The sequence below is a fragment of the Bos mutus genome, chromosome 19 (genome assembly GCF_027580195.1).
Source record: "Bos mutus isolate GX-2022 chromosome 19, NWIPB_WYAK_1.1, whole genome shotgun sequence".
Taxonomy (NCBI): domain Eukaryota; kingdom Metazoa; phylum Chordata; class Mammalia; order Artiodactyla; family Bovidae; genus Bos; species Bos mutus.
In genome coordinates, this window is record NC_091635.1 from 35,346,101 (window position 1) to 35,368,879 (window position 22,779).

Sequence of the window (22,779 nt, forward strand, 5' to 3'; positions counted from 1 at the left end):
AAGTATCAATTCTTTGTACTCAGCTTTCTTTATAGTTCAACTCTCACATCCATACATGACTACTGGAAAAATCACACCTTTGACTAGACGGACCTTTGTTGGCAAAATAATGTCTCTGCTTTTTAATATGCTATCTAGGTTGGTTATAACTTTTCCTCTAAGGATCAAGCGTCTTTTAATTTCATGGCTGCAGTCACCATCTGCAGTGATTTTGGAGCCAAGAAAATAAAGTCTGTCACTGTTTCCCATCTATTTGCCATGAAGTGATGGGACCAGAGGCCATGATCTTAGTTTTCTGAATGCTGAGTTTTAAACCAACTTTTTAACTGTCCTCTCTCACTTTCATTAAGAGGCTCTTCAGTTCTTCTTCGCTTTCTGCTATAAGGGTGGTGTCATCTGCATATCTGAGATTATTGATATCTCTCCCAGCAATCTTGATTCCAGCTTGTGCTTCATCCAGCCTAGCATTTCTCATGATGTACTCTGTATATAAGTTAAATAAGCAGGGTGACAATATAGCCTTGACGTACTCCTTTCTCGATCTGGAACCAGTCTGTTGTTCCATGTCTAGTTCTAACTGTTGCTTCCTGACTTGCATACAGACTTCTCAGGAGGCAGGTAAGGTGGTCTGGTATTCCCATCTCTTGAGGAATTTTCCACAGTCTGTTGTGATCCACACAGTCAAAGGCTTTGGCATAGTCAATAAAACAGAAATAGATGTTTTTCTGGAACTCTCTTGCTTTTTCCATGATCCAGCGGATGTTGGCAATTTGATCTCTGGTTCCTCTGCCTTTTCTAAAACCAGCTTGAACACCTGGAAGTTCACAGTTTACGTATTGCTGAAGCCTGGCTTGGAGAATTTTGAGCATTACTTTGCTAGCGTGTGAGATGAGTGCAATTGTGTGGTAGTTTGAGCATTCTTTGGCATTGCCTTTCTTTGGGATTGGAATGAAAACTGACCTTTTCCAATGCTGTGGCCACTGCTGAGTTTTCCAGATTTGCTGGCATACTGAGTGCAGCACTTTCACAGCATCATCTTTCAGGATTTAAAATAGCTCAACTGGAATTTCATCACCTCCACTAGCTTTGTTCGTAGTGATGCTTCCTAAGGCCCACGTGACTTCACATTCCAGTATGTCTGGCTCTAGGTGAGTGATCACACCATCATGGTTATCTGAGACATTAAGATCTCTTTTGTATAGTTCTTCTGTGTATTCTTGCCACCTCTTCTTAATATCTTCTGCTTCTGTTAAATCCATACCATTTCTGTACTTTATTGTGCCCATCTTTGCATGAAATGTTCCCTTGGTATCCCTAATTTTCTTGAAGAGATCTCTAGTCTTTCCCATTCTATTGTTTTCCTCTATTTCTTTGCACTGATCCATGAGGAAGGCTTTCTTATCTCTCCTTGCTATTCTTTGGAACTCTGCATTCAAATGGGTATATCTTTCCTTTTCTCCTTTGCCTTTCACTTCTCTTCTTCTCACAGCTATTTGTAAGGCCTCCTTAGACAGCCATTTTGCCCTTGTGCATTTCTTTTTCTTTGGGATGGTCTTGATTAGTGCCTCCTGCACAATGTCACGAACCTCCATCCATAGTTCTTCAGAAGCAGTCTTACTTATCACATTAAATAATAATTTATGGTTTTCACTGTAAGCTTATATTATTTTTATAATAAGAACTTTTAAAAATTAAAGTTACAAAATAAATCCATTCGAGCTGCAAAGTAGAGTTACATCACAATAGTTATCCTTTTTGTTAGCCAGGTGCTAAAGTCACGTAACTCTTGGACTACTTAGGAGCTACATTATGTTGGGCCAAATACTCGTTTCTAAATATATCAGATCTCCAGCACATTCCAGAATAAATATTCAAAAAACATGAGCACTCTTCCTATTCAATAAAAGTGCTTTCACTTGATGTTGCTGTTTTAGTTTCTTTTTTGTTTTGGCCGTGCCTTACAGCATGCAGGATCTTAATTCCCTGCAGGGGAAGCACAGTCTTAAACCACTGGCCCACCAGTAAAGTCCCTAAAGATGTTTTTTTTACTTTAGAAAATATTTTTCATTTGTATATACCTGATCTCTTCTGATCTTCATTACAATCCTATATCATAAATAAGAACTAATATTCATTCAGGGTTATACCTCAGAGAGGAGAAAAATGAGGTCAAGGTTGTTCAGTCACTCAGTTGTGTTCGACTCTTTGCGGTCAAGATTAGTTAAATCTTTAATATGGCTTTTTAAAGACACTGACTTTCATTATTAATAGACTAATACTCCAAAAGGGGGTATAACACATTATTCATAAGGCTCAGGATTCACTTACCTGGTATGTCCTAAAGATTCCCGCCATATCGGCAGCATCACAACGGGCTTAACTGCACACTCCAAAATAGCTAAAGCCAATGCAAATTCTCTGGGTTTGCTACACATCTGAACAGCCTTGATCCAATTTGCCCTATATTTCAGAAGTGGGGGGAAAAAAAGGAAAAAACAAAATTTCATCTTGTTGATCTTTAAATTAAAAGCACCAGAGTTGTAATTTATGACAACTTTACCTTATAAGGCATGTCAAAGTGTTAGTCGCTCACTCATGTCCAAGTCTTTGTGACCCCATGGACTGTAGCCTTCCAGGCTCCTTTGTCCATGGGCTTATCCAGGGGAGCCCCTGGTGGCTCAGCCGGTAAACAATCTGCCTGCAATGCAGGAGACTTGGGTTCAATCCCTGGTTGGGAAGATCCTCTGGAGAAGGGAGTGACTAACCACTCCAGTATTTTTGCCTGGGAAATCCCATGACAGAGGAGACTGGCAGACTACAGTCCATGGGGCCACAGAGAGTCAGACATGACTGAGTGACTAAGCACATATATGAGGCGTATGTCTCTAGGCTAATCAAGTACAAAACACACTACTACTGGAGTTTCTACCTCACAGAATCACAGATTTTGAACACTGGAGGAATCTCAGAGGCCAGTTAGTCCTCCGAATCCTTACACTTTCTATGATGTCCCAACTTTGTTGGGACTCCATTTGGTTCCAGGAATAAAGACTGCTTTCCAGAAATCTTCCAAATGTCAGTGTTGGTTCATTATCTTTATATTTTAAATTAATCAATTAATTAATCAATTTATTGGTCATACCGCACGGTATGCAGGATAGATCCCTGACCAGGGACTGAACCCATGCCCTTAGAAGCATGGAGTCTTAACCAGTGGACTGCCAGGCAAGTCTCGGTTCAGTAACTACAGAAGTACACTCATATTCCTAACATCCTCAGTGTTTTGCTGACTAAACTGATGTCATTCAATTCACTAATACTGACAGCTTAGGGATTTCCCTAGTGGCCCAGCAGCCAAGGCTCTACGCTCGCAATCCAAGGGGCCTGAGTTCTATCCCTGGTCAGGGAACTAGACCCTACATGCCAGGACTAAAGATGCTGCATGCTGCATGCTGCAGTAAAGACCTGGAGCAGCCACATTTTTTAATATTTATTTAAAATTTTAATATAAACATATTTTTAAATGACAGTTTAAAGTGTGCAACTGCAATAATCATTTTATAAATACTTACTATATTCACAGCAATAAACAAACCTTAGTTTCCTTTACCTGTGCGAAGCCCAATTGGGATGAAGAAAGGAGGAAGGGATATTGTTTTCCAACTGGGTGATAGTCAGTCTCAGGGTAGATATAGTAAGAACTTTGGACCCATGGACAGAACCATTCCATTTGAACTCTCCAGCTGGAGTCAGGCAGAATTTATGTGCAAGATGTCTTCTCTTATCATGGTCTTCTCTGTGCTGATGCTTATTCAAAGCAAATGAATTGGTGGAGTACTGATTGTGGTAGACGCGATACTTCCCCTCTTGACCCAACTTGAAATAATTGTTGATGTTTCCCTTCATGACCACTTCCTTTTTGGTGCTCAACCGTGAAATTTCTCCTTGAGAGTTAACTACCAGTACCTGGCCAAGAAAATAAAAAAAGACTCCATTATTTGTGTCAAATGTATAATAAATCTGATCAATTGTCTTTCAACAGTTTTTAATTTATCATTCAAAGTAAGTTAAAATACATCTTATGACTGCACTTTTGAAGTTAAAAGCTCAGTTATAAGCGAAAGCTAATTATTTATCATTAAACAACCAAGATGTACCTGCAAAAAGAAAAAAAATTAAGCTTTATTAAAGTGCCTGTTGTATGTTGGACATTAGTAAGTGCTTTTATATATCTCAAATATACACCTGAAATCCAATGTGTGATATATAAATCATTCAACAGTCATTATCTCAAGCTTACAATACACAGGGGTTAGGCTTAAGCATGAGGGCATTACATGTACTATTCCCCTCCAAAGTACACTCCTAAAAATGTATTTTATTCTGTTCCTTTTATCATTCCAGCTTTAGATAAGAGCCCATAGATATATGAAAACAGTGTTTCAAATAGTTGATTCCAATCCTTTAGTGGCCTGTGAAATCAATAGTGGGCCTTATCCAGCTTTAAAAAAAATGAACTATAATACAATAGACTAGAAAAGAAAATACTAGAGTGCTTCCCACACAGTAAGGTAAAATACTATTTCAGGAAACTTTTAAATATATGTACTAGGTTGCTAAGGGCTTCCCCAGTGGCTCGGCGGTCAAGAACCTACCCGCAATGCAGGAGACACAGGTTCAATCCCTAAAGGAGGAGGAAATGGCAACCCACTCTAGTATTCTTTCCAGAACAAACCCACTGACAGAGGGGCCTGGTGGGCTACAGTCCGTGGTGTCATAAAGAGCTGGACACAACTGAGCACGTATGTGCACACTGGGCTATGAAAAATGTCCTACTGAGGGTCAGAGTGAAAAAGTAGCCTGAAAACCTCTGCTTTAAAGCCTTTTCTATGATGTTAAAAACACTGCATATTCTTGCAAATATCTACCCTGCAAATAATTCTCAAATCTGAAAGACACAACTGTGACCCTTATTCAATCACCATGGCTGGCTGGGGGACAGAAATACTGAGTCTTAGCTTCAATTTTTTTATTCAGAATCAGGGTTAAGATGATGTTCTACACACTACTGTCTGCTGTCAAGAGGTCAAGTCCCATCCTTTAGTGGCAGGTTCATCTAAAGTGACTCCAGTCAGATCTGAGCATCAGACCTTTAATAAAGCCCACAAAGAGCCTACCTGTTCCCACATGTGAAAAAGAAGCCTCTATCTCTTTAGAATTGCATACAATAAAACTAACCGTATATAAGAAAGTATACTATCCATGTCCAGCATTTCTAGGCATGGATTGAAACTGGGGTGTACATTTATCATAATATAAACCTAACACTTTTAATCTTCCTACACACTACACTCTCGAAGTCAGGAAAATACAGTTCAAAAGTATATGTCTACAAACATCCTGCTTCTATTTTAAAAATTATTTCACATTCCAGAGATGTTTGTTTTAAACAGAAAGAACACACCTCTTTCCCCTCCTTAAATAATTTATTTGCTTCATGGGCTGCAGCGGCCACCTGTTGGCTCTTCAGCTGACTCAGTTTGCTGTCTGGGTTCCGTAACCTGGTGATAATCCGAGTTGAACCAGATGCTCCTCTTCCTCCTCCAGGAGACTCACTTATTTCCCCATTAGACTTCTCTGATTTGAAATCACCTGTTATCAAACAAAAAGCCCAAAGTAATTGCTAATAGTAAGTAGACTATATGTAACAAGTAATAATACTTTACTAATCCAAATATTCTATCTGGTAGACAACTAAGATCCAGAAAACAAACAGAAAAAGTCCTTGAATACCCAAAGCAAATGGATTAGTTCTTCAAAGTTTTACTCCAAAGAAAGTATGTCAGAACTTCACTGTGAGTCATTATTTTACAGAAAATTCAAATATGCCCGGTCATCTGTTATAAAGGTCATCTACCAGAAAAGGGGAAGGGCTGCTACAGGTTAACAAGGAACAAACATAACTCGAAATGCAAACTGATAAAATATTGCCTTATATATTCAATGTGGATTTCTGTATTAAAAGGATATAATTAATTTTAGAAAGATTTCCACTGAAAGTCTGTTCAAATACCTAACCTTTTAAAGCTTATAAACATAAAGTGCATGTTCTCCTAAGGAATCTAGGTAATTATTTGTGTTTGCAGACAATGTACATGTGAAAATCAACTGCATTAATTTTTTTTAAATATAGTAAAGGCCTCTCATATTTTCATAACATCAATTTTTTAAAGTGATGGATTTAACTGCCAAGGAGCAACTTCTGCTTTTCCATGAATCTCACTTCAGCTGAAAATTCCTATATATTCTAAAACTATTGCATCACTATCCGATTTCCATTGGCCAGATAGTTAAACAAGACCTCATTTTCCTTTTTCAGTTTTTAAAAACTAAGTGTGGCAATCGCAAATGAAAAACCAAGCAGACAATAATGCCACTGACTAAATCAAGACACGGTCATGTTGAGCTATAGAGGCTACTTCTTGGGACCATCACTGAAGTTCTCCAATAAAGACATTTTAAACCTCACTTAATCAAGCCCAGACTTCCTAAAAGCAGAAAGGGAACAGCGTGGCACTTTTTAAACTGAAGCCACTCAATTTACAGCCAAGGATCCAATAGGCAAGAGTCCATTTGTTGCCACTTGCTAAATTTAGTGCAAATAAGGGCAAGGAGGCAGAAAATTCATCCCTGGGGGAAACACTTGAAGGAACAGAGAAAGGGAACAAGGCTAAGAGTGGAGGTCATTATCTACTACACCCTGCAAAAAGGTGTATTCTCCCTGTTACAAAGGAGGGAATCACAGTGATGCAGCCTGCAGGCAGAGTCCAGAGCTGCTCAACCCTAGCCTCCCTAACTCTTTGTTTAATGATGTCAAGAGGCAGGAGCTATACAGACTTTGCTCACCTGAGGGCTAGGGCAGACAAACTGGGTAAGTGAAGGGGGTTTACCTTCAGGTACCCCGAGCCAAGTTTCTGGGCATTAGGTACGAGCTGGGGGTCCAAGCAATATACAAGGGGTACGACTGCCAGAAAAAACTCCAAACCTGTCAAACAGGATGTATAATTATTCAAACCTACAGCAATTTCCAGCAGGCCATCCCTGACAGGTGGACCTAGGCTGGTAAAGCAGGATTGCCTCCAGCAGGGGGATCTTGCCATGTTCTTCTCACATCTTGTCCATATCCATCCTCCCGGAGAATGTCCCAGAAAATGCTAGCCAGGTTTATTGGAGAATACCGTCCACCATCAGGATAATGAGTGTTACAGGTAGTTAAAACTCATAACCTGGCTCATGGATTGTAAGATCAAGGTAAGCCACGTCCAGATGTAATCAAAATAGTACACACAATACACAGAAATCCTAGATACAATGTTATCAGGTGTAATTTGGGGACAGAAGTTTTTGAAACAATTTTCAGTTGTGGGTGAGACCTTTGCATTATGTTAGGCAGAAGCGCTTCTGAGTTTGGATACACATGCTTGTCCTGAGCTAGGGTGGAACTGTGGATATTCACTGTTTCCTGACTTCACATCTCTCTTTATTTGGAAAACCATTCCTACCCCACTCCAATCATATACTTTTGCTGGAGCCATCAATCATAATACCTTGCCTGCCCTGGCCACAGGGTGGGAACAATATGTCCAATAGGCCACTCAAATTCCTTCCTCAAGCACTTTTGATTTGGAGCAGAAGTAGGGGCCTTGCCTTTGGGTCACAGACCATGGAAACTTATGAATACAAACCGCTGAGGCCATCTTCCCTGCCACTTGGGAAAAGCCTGTCTGTATTAGGAGAGAACGAGGTTAAGACACAAACATATGCAGATCCAAAAAGTTGAGACAGAAAGAGGAAAATGGAAAGAGTTTTGATACCTGGGGGTCCAGTTATGCCTGATGATGGCTTGGACTTCCCAATTACATGAGCTAATTAAATTCCCTTTTCACTTAAGCTAGTTTAAGCTAGTTTGGTCACTTGCAATTGAAAAGGTTTTAATTAAAATAGATTTCCATCTCATACACAAAATTACACACCAGCAGGATTAAAGACAAAGTTATAAAGTATTAGGTGAAATTACTGTAAAATATATGTATGTTCCTGGGATAGAGATGGTCTTCCTTACTTAGCAAGACACAAAATCCAGAGAAATCCTAAAGAAAAAGATAGATTTAAATGCATAAAAAAACGTAAAAACTTTCTGTACAAAACAAGCAATGCCTATTTAAGTATAGAGGTAAAATAAAAATTAATACCCAAAATACATAAAGCGTTCCTAAAACTCATTGGGGAATATCAAAAGTCAAGAGGAAAAAGTGAGCAAAAGACATGAATAAGCAATTCACAGAAAGTTCAGCAAACACATGAAAAGAAATTCAACCACATTAGTAAGCAGAGATATGCAAATTTTTTCATGAAATACCACTGGCCAAAATGCAAAAGGTGAAAATGTGAAGAAATACATATATATGTAAATTATTAGTATACATTTCTTTTAATGTACAATTAAGCAATAGCCATCACTATTTTAAAAATGTACCTACCATATGATCCAGCAATTCCACTTACTGTACCTACACTGCCAGAAATACTTACATAAGTAGACAAAGATACATGTTGAGGATGTTAAAAAGCACCACTAGTTGTAATAAGGAAAAAACTGTTAACAGCCTAGATGTCCATTAATAGAGAAACAGTAAATGAATTATGGTTCATCTGTACTGTGGCATATCACGCAGCAGTTAAAAAGAATAAATTCAATTTATTACATGAAAAGAACCCCTACATGTATTACTGAGTGAAAAAAGCAAGATGCAGACAATACGTGCAGAATGATTCCGTTTATATATTAAAAAAAAAAAGTGTTTTTTCTAAGCATACATACATAAATGTAACTACACAGAGAAAGATACAATTCCAATTAATGGTGGTTACCTTTGGGGAGAGGGTGTGAAATAGATGAATTTTTTTTCCTATATGTTTGTTTTTTAAAAACAAAAGCACTGAGTCCAAGTGTTACTTATGCTTAAAAAAAAAAAAAAAAAAAGAAAGAAAGAAAATCCAAATCTTCCCACCCCCATCAAACTTGTATTTTAAAAAATTAAAAATTAAAAAAAAAAAAGTTCCTTTCGCTGTATGAAGTGTATCCTTACCTATCTCTTCTTGAATAGAGACAGGTGTATGGGACTCTCTTTCTCCATTTTCAGGGTCATCGGCTGCCTTGGCAGGCTCGCTCTGGGAAGAGCTTAGCTCACTGCTGCTGTTACTGTGCTCCAGGTTAGGCTGGATGGAGGCAGTGGTGGCACTAGGGTTACTGCTGTCACATGTCTTGTTAGGTTCTTCTAGAAAAATAGAATATCTGATTTTTAAATTGGAAATCACATCAAAAATAACTAATTGTCAGAAAAGACATTTAATTGTTTTAGGGTTGCATTACAAAGCCAGATTTTAAAAAGAAAAAGCTGCTCATGTATGAATAATGCAATGTATGAAAAGAAATTTGTAAATAACACCCTGTGAAGTGTCTTTTAAGTCTCTCAGCATTAACTCAATACACAGTACAAAGACCATCTGTCAGAGTCAAGTGATATAACTATCTCACAGAATTTATGTTATGATGTGCCAGATACTGCAGAAGTAATTTAGTGCAGAAAATCCCTCAAAATCAGAAATTTATATTCTTACTTTTCAAAAAGCCTTCAAACAGTATTCTAAATGGAATTAAACAGGATTACTTATCTCTAAGGTTTTCCTGCCTGAATTCTATACCCCCAAATTTAACTACAAGGTAATGCTTAAGTGATTGTTAATTTTAAGAACCTAACAGTATCAATAAGAGTGTAGTTGCTGAAAGACCAAAATGAACACTACCATGAACTGAAAGCCTTGAACTTAAATGTTTCCTGGTAGTTCAAAAATCTAGAGCCTCCTTGTGTATTTCATTTTGCCACTATTAAGGTAGCTTTTATACCAGTCACCTGAAAGTGACTGACAGTGTATCACAAAGACTATCTGTAATATATTATGAGTTCCTAAACTTCGTCTTGAAGGAAAAAACCAACAACCTCATAGAAAAATGGGAAAACTATATGAACAGTGACAAAAGAAATGAAAATGGCCTTTAAACATGGAAATAGGCTCATTTAATTAAAACTAAAAGAAATGCAAAATAAAACTGTATGGAGAAACTACCTCCCAGCTACCAAATGGGCCAAAAATTCAAGTCTCATGCTATGCTCAGGTAGAGAGGCAGGAGCTTAAGAGGTACTGCACACACTGCTGTGGGAGTGGCAAAAGGGTGCCAAGTGGATGGAAGGGAATTGACGATACCCAGAAAAATTACAGTTGCGACTACTCTTAACCTAGCAATCCCACGTCTATAAATCTATCCCAAAATTCACGGGCAGAAACACTACACTGCTTATTTGCAGAGGTATTCACTGTAGCACTATAATGGCAAAAGACCAGAAAAAGCAAATGCCCATCAATACGGTACTGGCTGAATAAAAGATGGAACATACAGTAAAATACCATGTACCATAACAAGGACTGAGGGGATCATTATATCCACATACAAACTGATCTCAAGATTAAATGTATAAAGAAATACGCATAAGAGCACTTAGAGTATGCCAACATCATGTAAGAAAAGGAGAGTAATATGAATTTATGGATATATTTTTCCTTTCTATACCAAAAAAAAAAATCACTAACGAAAAATTAATAAAAATGGCTACCTATAAGGGAAAGGAAGGACATGGTTACCTACAGAGGGAAGGAATGAAAGTGAAAATTCTCTGAACAGATATAGTTACACACAGCTGGACTTTGGAATCACATAAATGTTTTGTATTTAGTTAGAAATGCAACCCCTAAAAAGTGAAAACCAATGGAAACAAAAAAAGTCTAACTGTGCATCAAGTTGTTGGCATAACTGCACAGAGAAAAAAATCATTTCAAGTGACTTTGGAATACAGAATTTTGACTATACAGTCTTACTGGAAATATGGTACAAAGATGAAAAGCTGAAAAAACCTTAAATGCCATTACGAAATCTTACTGTGAGCAGTAACATTGGTATTATGAAATTCTATGCTGTTTAAAACATTTCTTTGTATTACTGTTATAAATGCATATCAGTATATTGATAATTATAATATAATAATAATATATAATTATTAAGTAACATCTGAATCAGGATAAAGCAAATATATAATTAAGCTACTGTTGTTAGGAACTAAGCCACTCAGTATAAAGAAAAAGATACAAGTGTTAAAAAAAAACAACTATGCAATCATCAATCTGAATTTGAAATGTCAACGTGAATTGGTCTTTTTCTTTTCTGAAATATGTATTTCCTAACACTACCCACCAAAAAATCCTACAGAGAGTGTACATTATAAAAGAATAGGCAATCAATCCTATCCCCAGATATTTTGATCCTGAAAAGACTGAGCTCAGAATTTATCTGTTTAAACTTTCAAGGTGCTAATGAGCTGAGGACTCCTGTAACTCATAACACACAGCACTTTTGTTAACTTGTCCCAAGTTAATGTCCCAAGTTAATTCCCAAGTTCTCCTCCATTTCAGTTTAGAATTCTGACTTTGTTTTTCAATGGTTCTAGAACTCTTGACCACTTTACTTCATTAGGCTATAAGATTAAAGAAATCTCAAGCATTTGCTTTAAGACACCACAAAGAAGGTTTATTACCCACCAATTGTCCTCTCCTTCAACCAGACTAGAAACTAAAACCAAACATGTTAAAAAAAAAAAAGAAACAAAAGAGTAACATTTTGCTGCAGAACCTCCAAAAGCTATTATTAATCAACTCAATGAGGTAAACCCATAATACATCAGTTCAGCATCCAGTATCAGCAGCCTCTTCTATCCACTAATTTCCTGATAATAAAATCAAAACCTAAAGCAAAGTACTATCTTTATCCCAAAAGAAACAGATTAAATAAAATGTTCTTATTATTCAACTTTATAGTTGCTAGAGTTCCAATATGTCTACGGAAACATTTTCAAAGCAGTTTACATAGTTATGGATATAAAGCCAGTTTTATCTATTGCTACTATCTTCTTAGTCCCAGGCATTAAATCTAGAGGCATAACTTAAATAAAAACAAATGCTGTCTGCATTATAGATTTGAATACAAATTCTCTGTAGTACATTTGAGGTTAAGATACTAGAAAGACATGCCCCTCTCTTCTCTTATAAACTGAAAAAATTGACACTCTGGTATAAAAAGTTTCTAATCTAAAATCCAGAACAAAAGTATAACTCTGAAATTGAGCTTTTTGTTAACTACAAAGGAGTTATGCTGAATAATAAACAGTATACTTGCTATAAGGCATCATTTTTGGCAACATAACCATTTTCATGAGCTGAAGTGAAATGTTTGGAGTAGAGATGCGGGGTGGAGGGTGGGGGCAGGGCGGTGGCGGGAGGATCTGAGGAATAGATATTCAGAGATTAACTTTTTAAAGTGATGTCTACAAACCTCTCTCAAAATACAGTCCAAACCTCAGATTAAACTTCAGTCTCAGCTACATAAAATCTTTCTAATCACTGACCATACCCAACTTGAAATCATGAAATCTGTCCATTTTTCTTATGTTTCATGCCTTTAGTTTTTAGATCACAGATTTGTAATTCTTCCTTTGCATAATGTCATCTAGCGTAAGACAATGACAGTGCTGACAAGACGTGACAAAATACAGCTGAAATAAATAAATATACATACGCATATATCTATATATTTATGTGTATGTATGTATTTCTAAAAAATTCTAAAGTAGATGTATTTAAAGAGTTTAAATTCTCAGGTTATTTTTAAGTATCTTTCTATTCTAGAAAAGATATCCAATACAAATGCTAATCAAAAGAAAGCTACTGTATTTAGTAACATTATTAACAATAAAGGGTATTTCACAAAGATAAAGTTAATTCAACAATAAAAATTATGTGCACCTAATAACACAGGCTCAAACTATATAATGCAAAACTAAAAACATTTGAAAGATAAAAAGGCAACACATTAAAAAAAGTAACTTAAAAGTATCTTGCAGAGAGGGAAGGAAATAGCAAAAACACAGACATGAACAACACAATTGAAAACCCTGACCTAACTGTTCTGTACAGTACCCCAAAACTAAAAATATATGTCTCAAGTGCATATTGGAGGAGGAAATGGCAATCCACTCCAGCATTCTTGCCTGGAGAACCGTGGACAGAGGAGCCTGGCGGGTTACAGTCCAGGGTGTTGCAAAGAGCCTGAGTGACACGACAGAGTGTCTAACACCTGACTGAGTGATTAACACTTTCTTTCAAGTGTATAGGAGATAGTTTATCAATATTAACCAAATGTTGGGACCACAAAACAAGCCTCAGCAAATCTTAAATCATGCACAGAATGTTCTCTGACTCCAGTTTGTCAAACCAGAAATCAATAACAAAAATATAACTAGCAAATCTCTAAATGTCTGGGTGCTAAACAACAGATTTATAAATAAGCAATGGATTAAAAAAATATATAACAGAAATCAGAAAGTATTTTAAACTGAATGATAAAGACAAAATAACATATTAAAGTTAGTGAAATGAAGCTACAGCAGTATACAGAGGGAAATGTATAGCCTTGATGACAGCAAGTTATAAAAGCATCCATTAAGTGAGAAGAAAAAATTTTAATAAAGAGTGTATGAGAAACTTTTGGAGGTGACAGATGTTTATGCCACAGATTACAGTGATGGTTTCACAGGTACATCTTTATCTCCAAACTCATCAAGTTGTACACATTAAATATGTACGGCTTTTTGTGTATCAATTGTAACTCAATAGAATGGTTAACAGGGAAAAAAGGCAGGGAGAAATAACTCACAAGAATGAAAAGAAATTAAAAGGAATCCCAAAGTTATTTTTTTAAAAGACTCATAAAAATTAATAGTCTCATGAAATGATTAACCAATTTCTGGATTGAAAAAAGGGAACATCACTACAGATGCTATAGACACTTAAAAACAGTTATCATGTCAGTAAAATTTAAAATTTAAATGAAATGGTATATTCTTAGAAAAATAAAACTTAAGAAAATTGACACAAGAAATCAACAGAAAACATGAATACTTCACTATCTGCCAAAGAAATGAAATCTACAATAACTTTCCCACAATGAAAACTCCAGGACCAAAAGACTTTAGCAAACATTTAAGGAATAAACAACACCCACCCACAGAAACCCTTGCAGACAAAAGGAAAAGTGGGAAATTGTAAAATAAAAATTCATTTTATAAGGCCAATGTAATCTCGGCATCAAATCCTGACATAGACATTATCAGAAAAGGAGAACTACATGTCAATTTCATTCATGAAAGCTGATGCAAAAATTCTAAAATATTAAAAATGGAATGCAACAATATTTAAGAACAAAAATATGTCACAACAAAGTTGTATTTATTCCAGGAATATGAGATTGGGTCAACATTATTTAAAAAATCAATGTAGAAACTTTTGCTTCCAGTCAGGACAGAGAAGAGGGACTGAACCTAGCCCAGTCTATGCAATAACCACAGACAAAAAAAGAAACCACGTCATGGAAAATGAACAAAAGAACTGATAGGCACTTCAAAACAGAAGGTATCCAAACGACACACACACACAGAAGCACGTGTGCGCACAGTCACACGTACATGCACACACACACTAAAGGAGTTCAACATCCTTAGTCACCAGGGAACTGCAAGTTCAAATCACAATAAGCCATCCCTACATTTCCACCAGAAGGACTACAAAAGAACTCTTTCAGGGTTTCCATCACAGTATTAACTACAATTACTGACTTTCCATAGGATCACCAGTATTTTCTTGTTTTGCTCATCTAATTTTCTAATTTGCCTTCTTAAAAAAATACATTAAAAAAAATACATCAAGCTCCTATGATAAAATTTTTTCTTTTTTAAAAAAGGCAAAAGGAAAGGCATAACAACATTCTTGATGTGATATAACTTACTCTGAGTATTAATTTTAATAAGCTTAAAGTATTACTGGTTAACTCACATTTTCATATCAAAATACATGACAATGGTTTTCTATTACAATATTATGGTTTGAAATGTTGTTAAAAAGAAACTTACATGACCACATGCAAACATAAAATTAATCTGTTAGTACATACAGAACTGGAACGGTCAAATCATTCAACACTGAGCCATTAGCATGTGAGTACTTAAAACCAAAATATCTGCCACTATGGTCTGGTGATAAAATATACAAATAAGTCTATTAAACAAGAACAGCTAAATGAACTTTAAAAAAGCATGAAGATTATGATGAGTTTCAAGCACTAAATGCAGGAACATCTGTCAAACTCCCAATGTTAGGTGACAATTTAGTGGTCAGGGATGGCACTGATGTAAGCAAGCAGCATGATGAACACATACTTTAAGGTTTTAGGTGACATTCAGCTCTCACTACTCAAGGGAAGGACTTCCCCCCATTACAGAGGCATTGATACACTGCCCTCTGTACCTGGCACGTCCTGGGGGAGCTCAGATGCCACCTTCTTCTCTGCCATGTTGCTGCTATCGTGGGTTTCTGAGACACACCCCATGGGACTCCTCCCTTCAGAGGGAACAGTCTCTTCGGAAGAAGCATTTGTTGTGTTGTCGCCAAGATTTGCTGACACAGAGTTACCTTTATCCCCAACTTCTGTTGGCTCTACAGTAAAATGCACAACAAAACTTTAACGATACCCTTTAAAATTGCTCGAGGACAAATGGCCACATTCAGTCATCTACTGAAAATGAATGAGCACCAAAAAACCTGGCTTCTATTCAATGGCCATACTGAAGCAATTAGATTCTGGGATATTTTTGCAGCAGGTAATCCAAAGGGTATTTAAGAATATTTGGTATTATTAAGAATGTTTAAGTAGTCAACATAAGAAGGAACATTTTTTATCACCCAAAAGTGTATATTCTGATAGAAAAACAGTGATTTTTCACCAACAAATCTCATAGGGAAATCGTACCTTATTAAGAAGTATAGAGATGTGGATATAAAATCATAGCAAATCCACCAATATATAAAACTCATTACAATGGTTATACATGTTATAAGGAGGAAGGATATACTAATCTCTTTAGAAATGTAAAATTAAATAGTTGTTTGTAATAAAAAAAAAAACCTCATTTTCATTTTGCAAGTAAAATTGGAGATTTCCTAAATAACACTGATGAAATATTCTTTTTAACCAAGTAATGTCTTTACCCTCAGATTTTCCTTGCTCGGGATCGACGTCATCTGGTGTTTTGTCATCACTGTCTTTTTCAACAATCTGGTCTTCAAATTCCTCTCTGCTTTTCTCAGCATCTTTGGAGTTACTAGTCTCAGTCTCATTCTTGTCCTTGTCTATTTCTTCTGGGCTTTTAACAATATCAATGTCTCCCTTTTTGGCTCTTATGGATTCCAAAATTTCTTCTATAATAAAACAAATAAAAAATTGTGTTTCTATATTACCAAGTATAAGGTACTACAAGTGTTACTTAAGAGTTTCAATACAAGCTATTAAAAGATAAATTTGTTAAACGCATTAAGAACTCTGAAACAAGGATCGAGATTACCAGTAACAGTTTGATACCTAAGAGAACTTGACCAATTTGGTTATCTTCACAGCTAGAAAACAGTCTTTTAAAATTGAGATTGCTACAGATTGCTGTAATATCCTCTGCCATATAAGAAAAACTGTAAGCTGACACAGACCCACAGTCTGTGCAGTGTGGTACGGTGACAAAAACCTAGAGACCCATGACCTAGTACAGACCTGCCTTAACTGCGTGAGCTGGGCAGGCTACTTAACCTTCGGTCCTCCACCGTAAAATAAGAAAACAAAGGCCCATTAAACATTTCTATCTGAAATCCCATAGCTTTCTGAACGTCACTAACGCCTAATGGCTCTAATTTCCTCTCAACCTTGGTGCAGTGAGACCATAACACGGGTGCAGACCACAAGGAACAGCAACACAGATCCCTGGATACTGACGTTCTTTACATCATAATACAACACTATCGTGTTTTACTTTGCTGCTCAAACTGGTCCAGCTTTTGGCCACTGGGAGCTTTTCCAGGGGAGTCCTGTATCCTTTAAACACACTTCCCTTCCCTCCTTCCTTACTTTCCAACACTACAAGATGCTCCAGGCTCACCTTGGGTGTTCTCTGTCCCAGCCCTAGAATATACCACCTCTCAAGGAATCTTGACTTTTTTTAAACTGGAGAAAGAGATTTAGAAGTCGTGATCTAGGCACTATGTGTTCTTCTTACTAGTGGGGTGTCACTGCTTCTCTCCTCACCACAGACCCAGGGAATGTATATACGTATATTAACCTACGTATATATACATCTTAATTATTTCTGTATCTGTCTGTGTGTAGCGGGGAGTACGTGTGTGGTTCATTCAAGCATGGATCTGCTGTTTTTTTGTAAATTCACTGTCTGACAGAAGTTGCTTTCATTACAATTTATCTATTTATTTGGTTAACCCTATTATTCACAGTAAACCAGTTTCAGAATTGCTAAACTGTACTCCCATGAGAAATAGTGTTTGTGAACAAGAAGAAACATTAACGCCAAAGCTGGGCACCCATGGTACCTCTTTTGGGATTTTTAAATTTCTTTGTTTACATTTCCTTTCTTTAAATGTTCTCTACCTTCATTTTCATCCGTGTTTCCTAAATTGTAGGTTTCCTAGGATTAGAAAAACCTTGTAAAGTCATCACTGAAAAACACTGACCTCTCTGCTTAAAAGATTATCTTTGAGATGGCTGGAGTTAATTCCTTACTCTCTTTCTCTCACCTTCGCTGCTCCTAAATCCTATAAGAATTCTAAGTCAGTGATTATAGAAACATCTAAGTCAGCTATAGGACAATTTCAAACAGAAGAAATTCTAATACATATATTTTCTGTCTTCACCATCACCCCAGGATCCTTTTTTTACATCATTTCCTTATATCCTGTTACCTATCTATACATCTACACTGCTTTCAGTTCCTATTAACCCTAATGCATTTACTTGCGCTATATACACTAAACAATGGAAGTATCTCAATTACTGTGAAAAGAACTTTTTATTTGGAAAAAAAATTTATTCACCAATTACCTGCTTTTCTTAGAGCCATATTATTTCTTACTTTAAAATATAGCTCCATCCTGATCAAACTGTTACACATTCAACCAACTTCCACCCTGCCACATAATGAGGATAGAGTTAAAAAAAAAACAACTATAAATCAGATCACCTAAATTAGGTAGAAAGCACAGGTAGGATGACCAAAGGTCAACCTTTCTATAAAGGTTCTAATTTTAATAGTCTATCCTGTTATCCACTCGATCAAGTATACAAATAATTATCAGTGTATATGTCTGTATTTTCAGCTCAAGACCTACAGTACTCACAGCCTTAAAAGAAACACACCAAAAAAGTGGGGAGGGGAAAAAAAAAACATTAAGGGGGTGACAGAAGAAATAATTGGTCTAGGTTGTATCTGATCTGTAATAAATATGCATCCTCAATAAACATGTATAGTAGTCTATACTTTGCAGGAATATTTCAAAATTAAATAGAATTAACCTACCAAATATTAAAAGTCATCTCCTCTCAGAAAAAAAATTTATTCCAAAAATAAACTTCTTTCAAACAAGCAGAATAAAGCATTACAAAACACAATCACCAAAAGGGTATATGATAAAACAAACTATTTACAGTTACAAATATATAATAAATTTTAGAATCTAGATGGTAGGCTTATGTACTGGATAATTCTTTTAACTTTCTGTATATTTGACAATTTCAAAAATATGAGGGGAAAAAAACAGAAAAAATATTCAGAAAAAAAAAAACCCCACCAAAAAACTGAATTAAACTCTCCTGAAGTGGACATATATGTATATAACAACCAGAGAGATGAAAATGTGAAAGGATTTATGCTATTTGTGAGGTTAAAAAAGAAAAGTCATAAGGATAAGCTGGGATTCTGAGATCATTGATAAGATACTGTAAATTATTCTTGGCTATTTCAGGAGCCCAGTAGTCTGTTTTCTTTAATCTCATAAAACCCCCAATTAAAGAACACCACTAGATATTATTTTAGGTATTTACCTGGACTGGATGCTCCTAAACTATTATAGCCAAGATTTTGGTTCCCAGAGAGAGCAAATAAAGATAATGGTGGCAGATCGGTGTTTTAATAGGAAATTCTTCTATCTGAATGTTTAATTCATTGCCAATACATTCCTTAGAAAGTTGCTGAGAGGATTAAAGGCTTGTATAACATCTAGATGAACACCTGGCCCACAGTAGGTACTCAAAAATGTTAGTTTCCCCTTCTCTTCCCCATCAATTTTCAATTCTTGTGAATCCCTCCACCTTTAGTACCAGGTTGGTTGTACCTTAGCAAAAAAAAGGGGAAGGGGGGAGAAAAAAGAGAAGAAAAATGTCACTTGTTGTCTAGATCTCACCATTAAATTCAAGGTACACTTTACCTTATTTAAATTAAATTCAGCTGTACTAAGAGGGTAGCTGTCCACAAGGTGTGGCCACATATCTCTAAGAATATATTGCACCCTAATGCTCAAAGCTCTATTTCTGATTATTACAAAAGGTTTAACTGATTTTTAAAAGTACATCACAGGCTGAATTACATGAAATATAACATGCTTATTGTAGGAAATTTGAAAAATATAAAACAGAAAGTAACTATAATCCTACTATGCTAATTAGTTATTTTTTAGTGATAAAAGCTGATTATTCACCCAGTTGATTATTCAGAGGAAGAGAATTTAAGTACCTCAATAACCCAGGTACTGTTTTGGCATGGTACCTCATACATTCTCCAATGTGTAGTGCTCCATCACACGGTAATTCAAATGAAAGTAACCAATTCCTCCACAAATTCATTTTCAGTTTGACATTCCCCCCAGTCAGACCACTAAACATTTTAATTATCCATTTCTATATTGGCTTTGTTCTTTACTTAAGATGAGGAAGTGTTACTCGCTCAGTCATGTCCAACTCTTTCGACCCCATGGACTGTAGCTGCCAGGCTCCTCTGTCCATGGAATTCTCCAGGCAAGAATACTGGAGTGGGTAGCTATTCCCTTCTCCAGGGGATTCCTCCTGACCCAGGGATTGAACCTGGGTCTCCTGCACTGCAGGAGTACTCTTCACCGACTGAGCCACCAGGGAAGCCCATGATTAAGATGATACTACTATATATATAATTTTGTACACAGATGAGTTCACTCTAGAAAATATTTCTAATTCAACACCTGATAAAAACACATTCCACATTGCTTTTTAGGGGACAGCATGGCTCATTATTACTATACTAAAAGCTGAGACTGCAAGAGAGTAAAAAGGGATTTGTCAATTGCAATGCTGGGATCCATAAAAGGAAATTAAGAGGGGAAGTAATCCTCTTAATTATATTAGTACAATTATCAACCTCCCCAAAGAATTCTGATGAGTAAAACTTATCTGATGGAAAAAAATACACATTAAAAAAACCCAGATCTGATGATAAAAGATACTTTCAACTACCAGATATGAATAAATATAACTCTTGTTAACTAAATCTACTAGTTTTTGAAGAAGTACAGGAAGTCCCTGTACTATTTACTTTTTTAAAATGTCATATAATTCATTATTTGTTACAAAGCAGGGAATAAAAATAAAAACACTGAGCAGCAAAATAAATAAGGTAGTAATCAAAATCAGAGAAGGCAATGGCACCCCACTCCAGTACTCTTGCCTGGAAATCCCATGGATGGAGGAGCCTGGTAGGCTGCAGTCCATGGGGTCACAAAGAGATGGACACGACTGAGTGACTTCACCTTCACTTTTCACTTTCATGCATTGGAGAAGGAAATGGCAACCCACTCCAGTGTTCTTGCCTGGAGAATCCCAGGCACGAGGGAGCCTGGTGGGCTGCCGTCTCTGGGGTCACACAGAGTCGGACATGACTGAAGCGACTTAGCAGCAGCAGCAGCAATCAAAATATGACGCAAAGTGTAAAATATATATCCATGAGTCCTGATATACACGACTGAATAAATAAATAAGAATACACAAATCTGTGCAGGAATCCAGATAACGTATGTAGATCAATGCTCCCTCAAGGAGGTGGACTGTGATTCCCGATGGCCTAAGTGGGCTATGCACAGTGACTCTCTCCCCCAAACCATAGTATGGGTGGGAGGAGTAATTTTACAAGAGAGAAACCAGACAAATACTGCCTCAATCAGATGACCCAAGTTAATATCACTGGTGATAAATCATGCTGGTGGCAGGTACTCTGGATAAGATGACGAGGAGGGCACTTCATCTTTGTGGTCTTCCTCCCCAAATACACAACACAAGGCTAACTCTAAGAAGAACACAAGACAAATCCATGTTGAGGGCACTCTTTTAAGTCCCTGGCCAGCAATCCTCAAAACCTGTCCAGGTCATCAATAATAAGGAAAATCTGAAAACCTGTGACATCCTAGAGAGACAGGATGACTAAATAGAGTGTGGTGTCCTGGAAGGGATCATGAGACAGAAAAAGGACGTTAGATAAGAACTGAGGAAATCTGAATAAAGTATAGATATAAGTTATTAAATATATCAACACTGGTTCATTAGTGATGACAAACACACCACACTAATGTGAAAGTCGCTCAGTTGTGTCTGACTCTCTGCGATCCCGTGAACTATACAGTCCATGGAATTTTCCAGGCCAGAATACTGGAGTGGGTAGCCTTTCCCTTCTCCAGGGGATCTTCCCAACCCAGGGATCAAACCCAGGTCTCCTGCATTGCAGGCAGATTCTTCACCAGCTGAGCCAGGATGTAAGATGCTGATAATAAGGGAAGTCTACCGCAGGGTATGCGAAAAACCCTCCATGCTATCTTAGCAACTTTTCTGTAACTCTAAAATTATTCTAAAATTGAGAGTTAAAAAAAAAAAAAAGAAGCCAAAGAGTAAATTTTAAAGGAACACCATTTCTCATAATTAAAAACAGGACTCCCTAAAAGGTTTATTAATAAAATTTGTGAATTAAAAAACAAATATAATTTGTGGAATATCAGTAACGAGTAAGACACGGTACCAAACACTAAAATGTACAGGGTCTCTAATTTAAATTAGGATGAACAAGGTTCTATTGGGAAAATATTATAAAGAATTAAAGTAAAATAGTCATACTTGAAAATTTTAATACATTTTTAAATTTTGTAGTTATTTCATACCTAGAGTTTATCTCAAAAAGTAAAATCTAACAAAAAGTAAAATGAGAAGAATTTCCCACTCACCATTAGCTGCCGCCAGAAAGGATTTGTTACTACCCCGAGCTTTATTGGTCAGGTCTTCAGTTATGTCCATGTGCCGGTGGATTTCTTCACGCATTTCTTCTAGAATTTTGCAGAGCTCTGCCTCCCAGTAATCTTTGTCTAGACAGTCAATTAATTCTGCAAGTTGGACCTTTGTGCTGTAGTACCAAATTTTCTTTTCATTTTCATTTTCTGTATCTTCTTCTCTGTTTAAGAAAAAGCACAAAAACACTTTATATGTTAGACATAATGGCACTTATCTGACAATTTTATCTATCCAGTGAAAGTTAAAATACATAACACAAAGACTGCACACTAAAGTTCAATTTATTAACACTTATTCACAAGAGATCGTCAAGTTTCATTCAAATTCAAGGTACTCATTTTACTTGAACTTCTATTTTGATGTCCTAG

At 36.5% G+C, this 22,779-nt stretch overlaps 1 protein-coding gene across 13 annotated transcripts in view; it reads right to left on the bottom strand.

Annotated features, from left to right (window-relative positions):
• BPTF (bromodomain PHD finger transcription factor) overlaps positions 1-22,779 on the bottom strand; it is a 132,036-nt gene that overhangs the window by 53,681 nt on the left and 55,576 nt on the right. For 8 of the 13 annotated variants that reach the window (XM_070390105.1, XM_070390107.1, XM_070390102.1 and 5 more), the window contains exons 3-9: positions 22,348-22,571; positions 16,270-16,479; positions 15,529-15,717; positions 9,150-9,338; positions 5,465-5,652; positions 3,611-3,966; positions 2,329-2,460 (exon numbers count right to left, since the gene is read on the bottom strand). In XM_070390105.1, coding sequence (XP_070246206.1) covers positions 2,329-2,460; positions 3,611-3,966; positions 5,465-5,652; positions 9,150-9,338; positions 15,529-15,717; positions 16,270-16,479; positions 22,348-22,571 — 1,488 coding nt within the window. The remainder of the gene's footprint in view (positions 1-2,328; positions 2,461-3,610; positions 3,967-5,464; positions 5,653-9,149; positions 9,339-15,528; positions 15,718-16,269; positions 16,480-22,347; positions 22,572-22,779) is intronic. The other 5 variants (XM_070390110.1, XM_005887764.3, XM_070390103.1 and 2 more) reach the window with 4 other exon arrangements.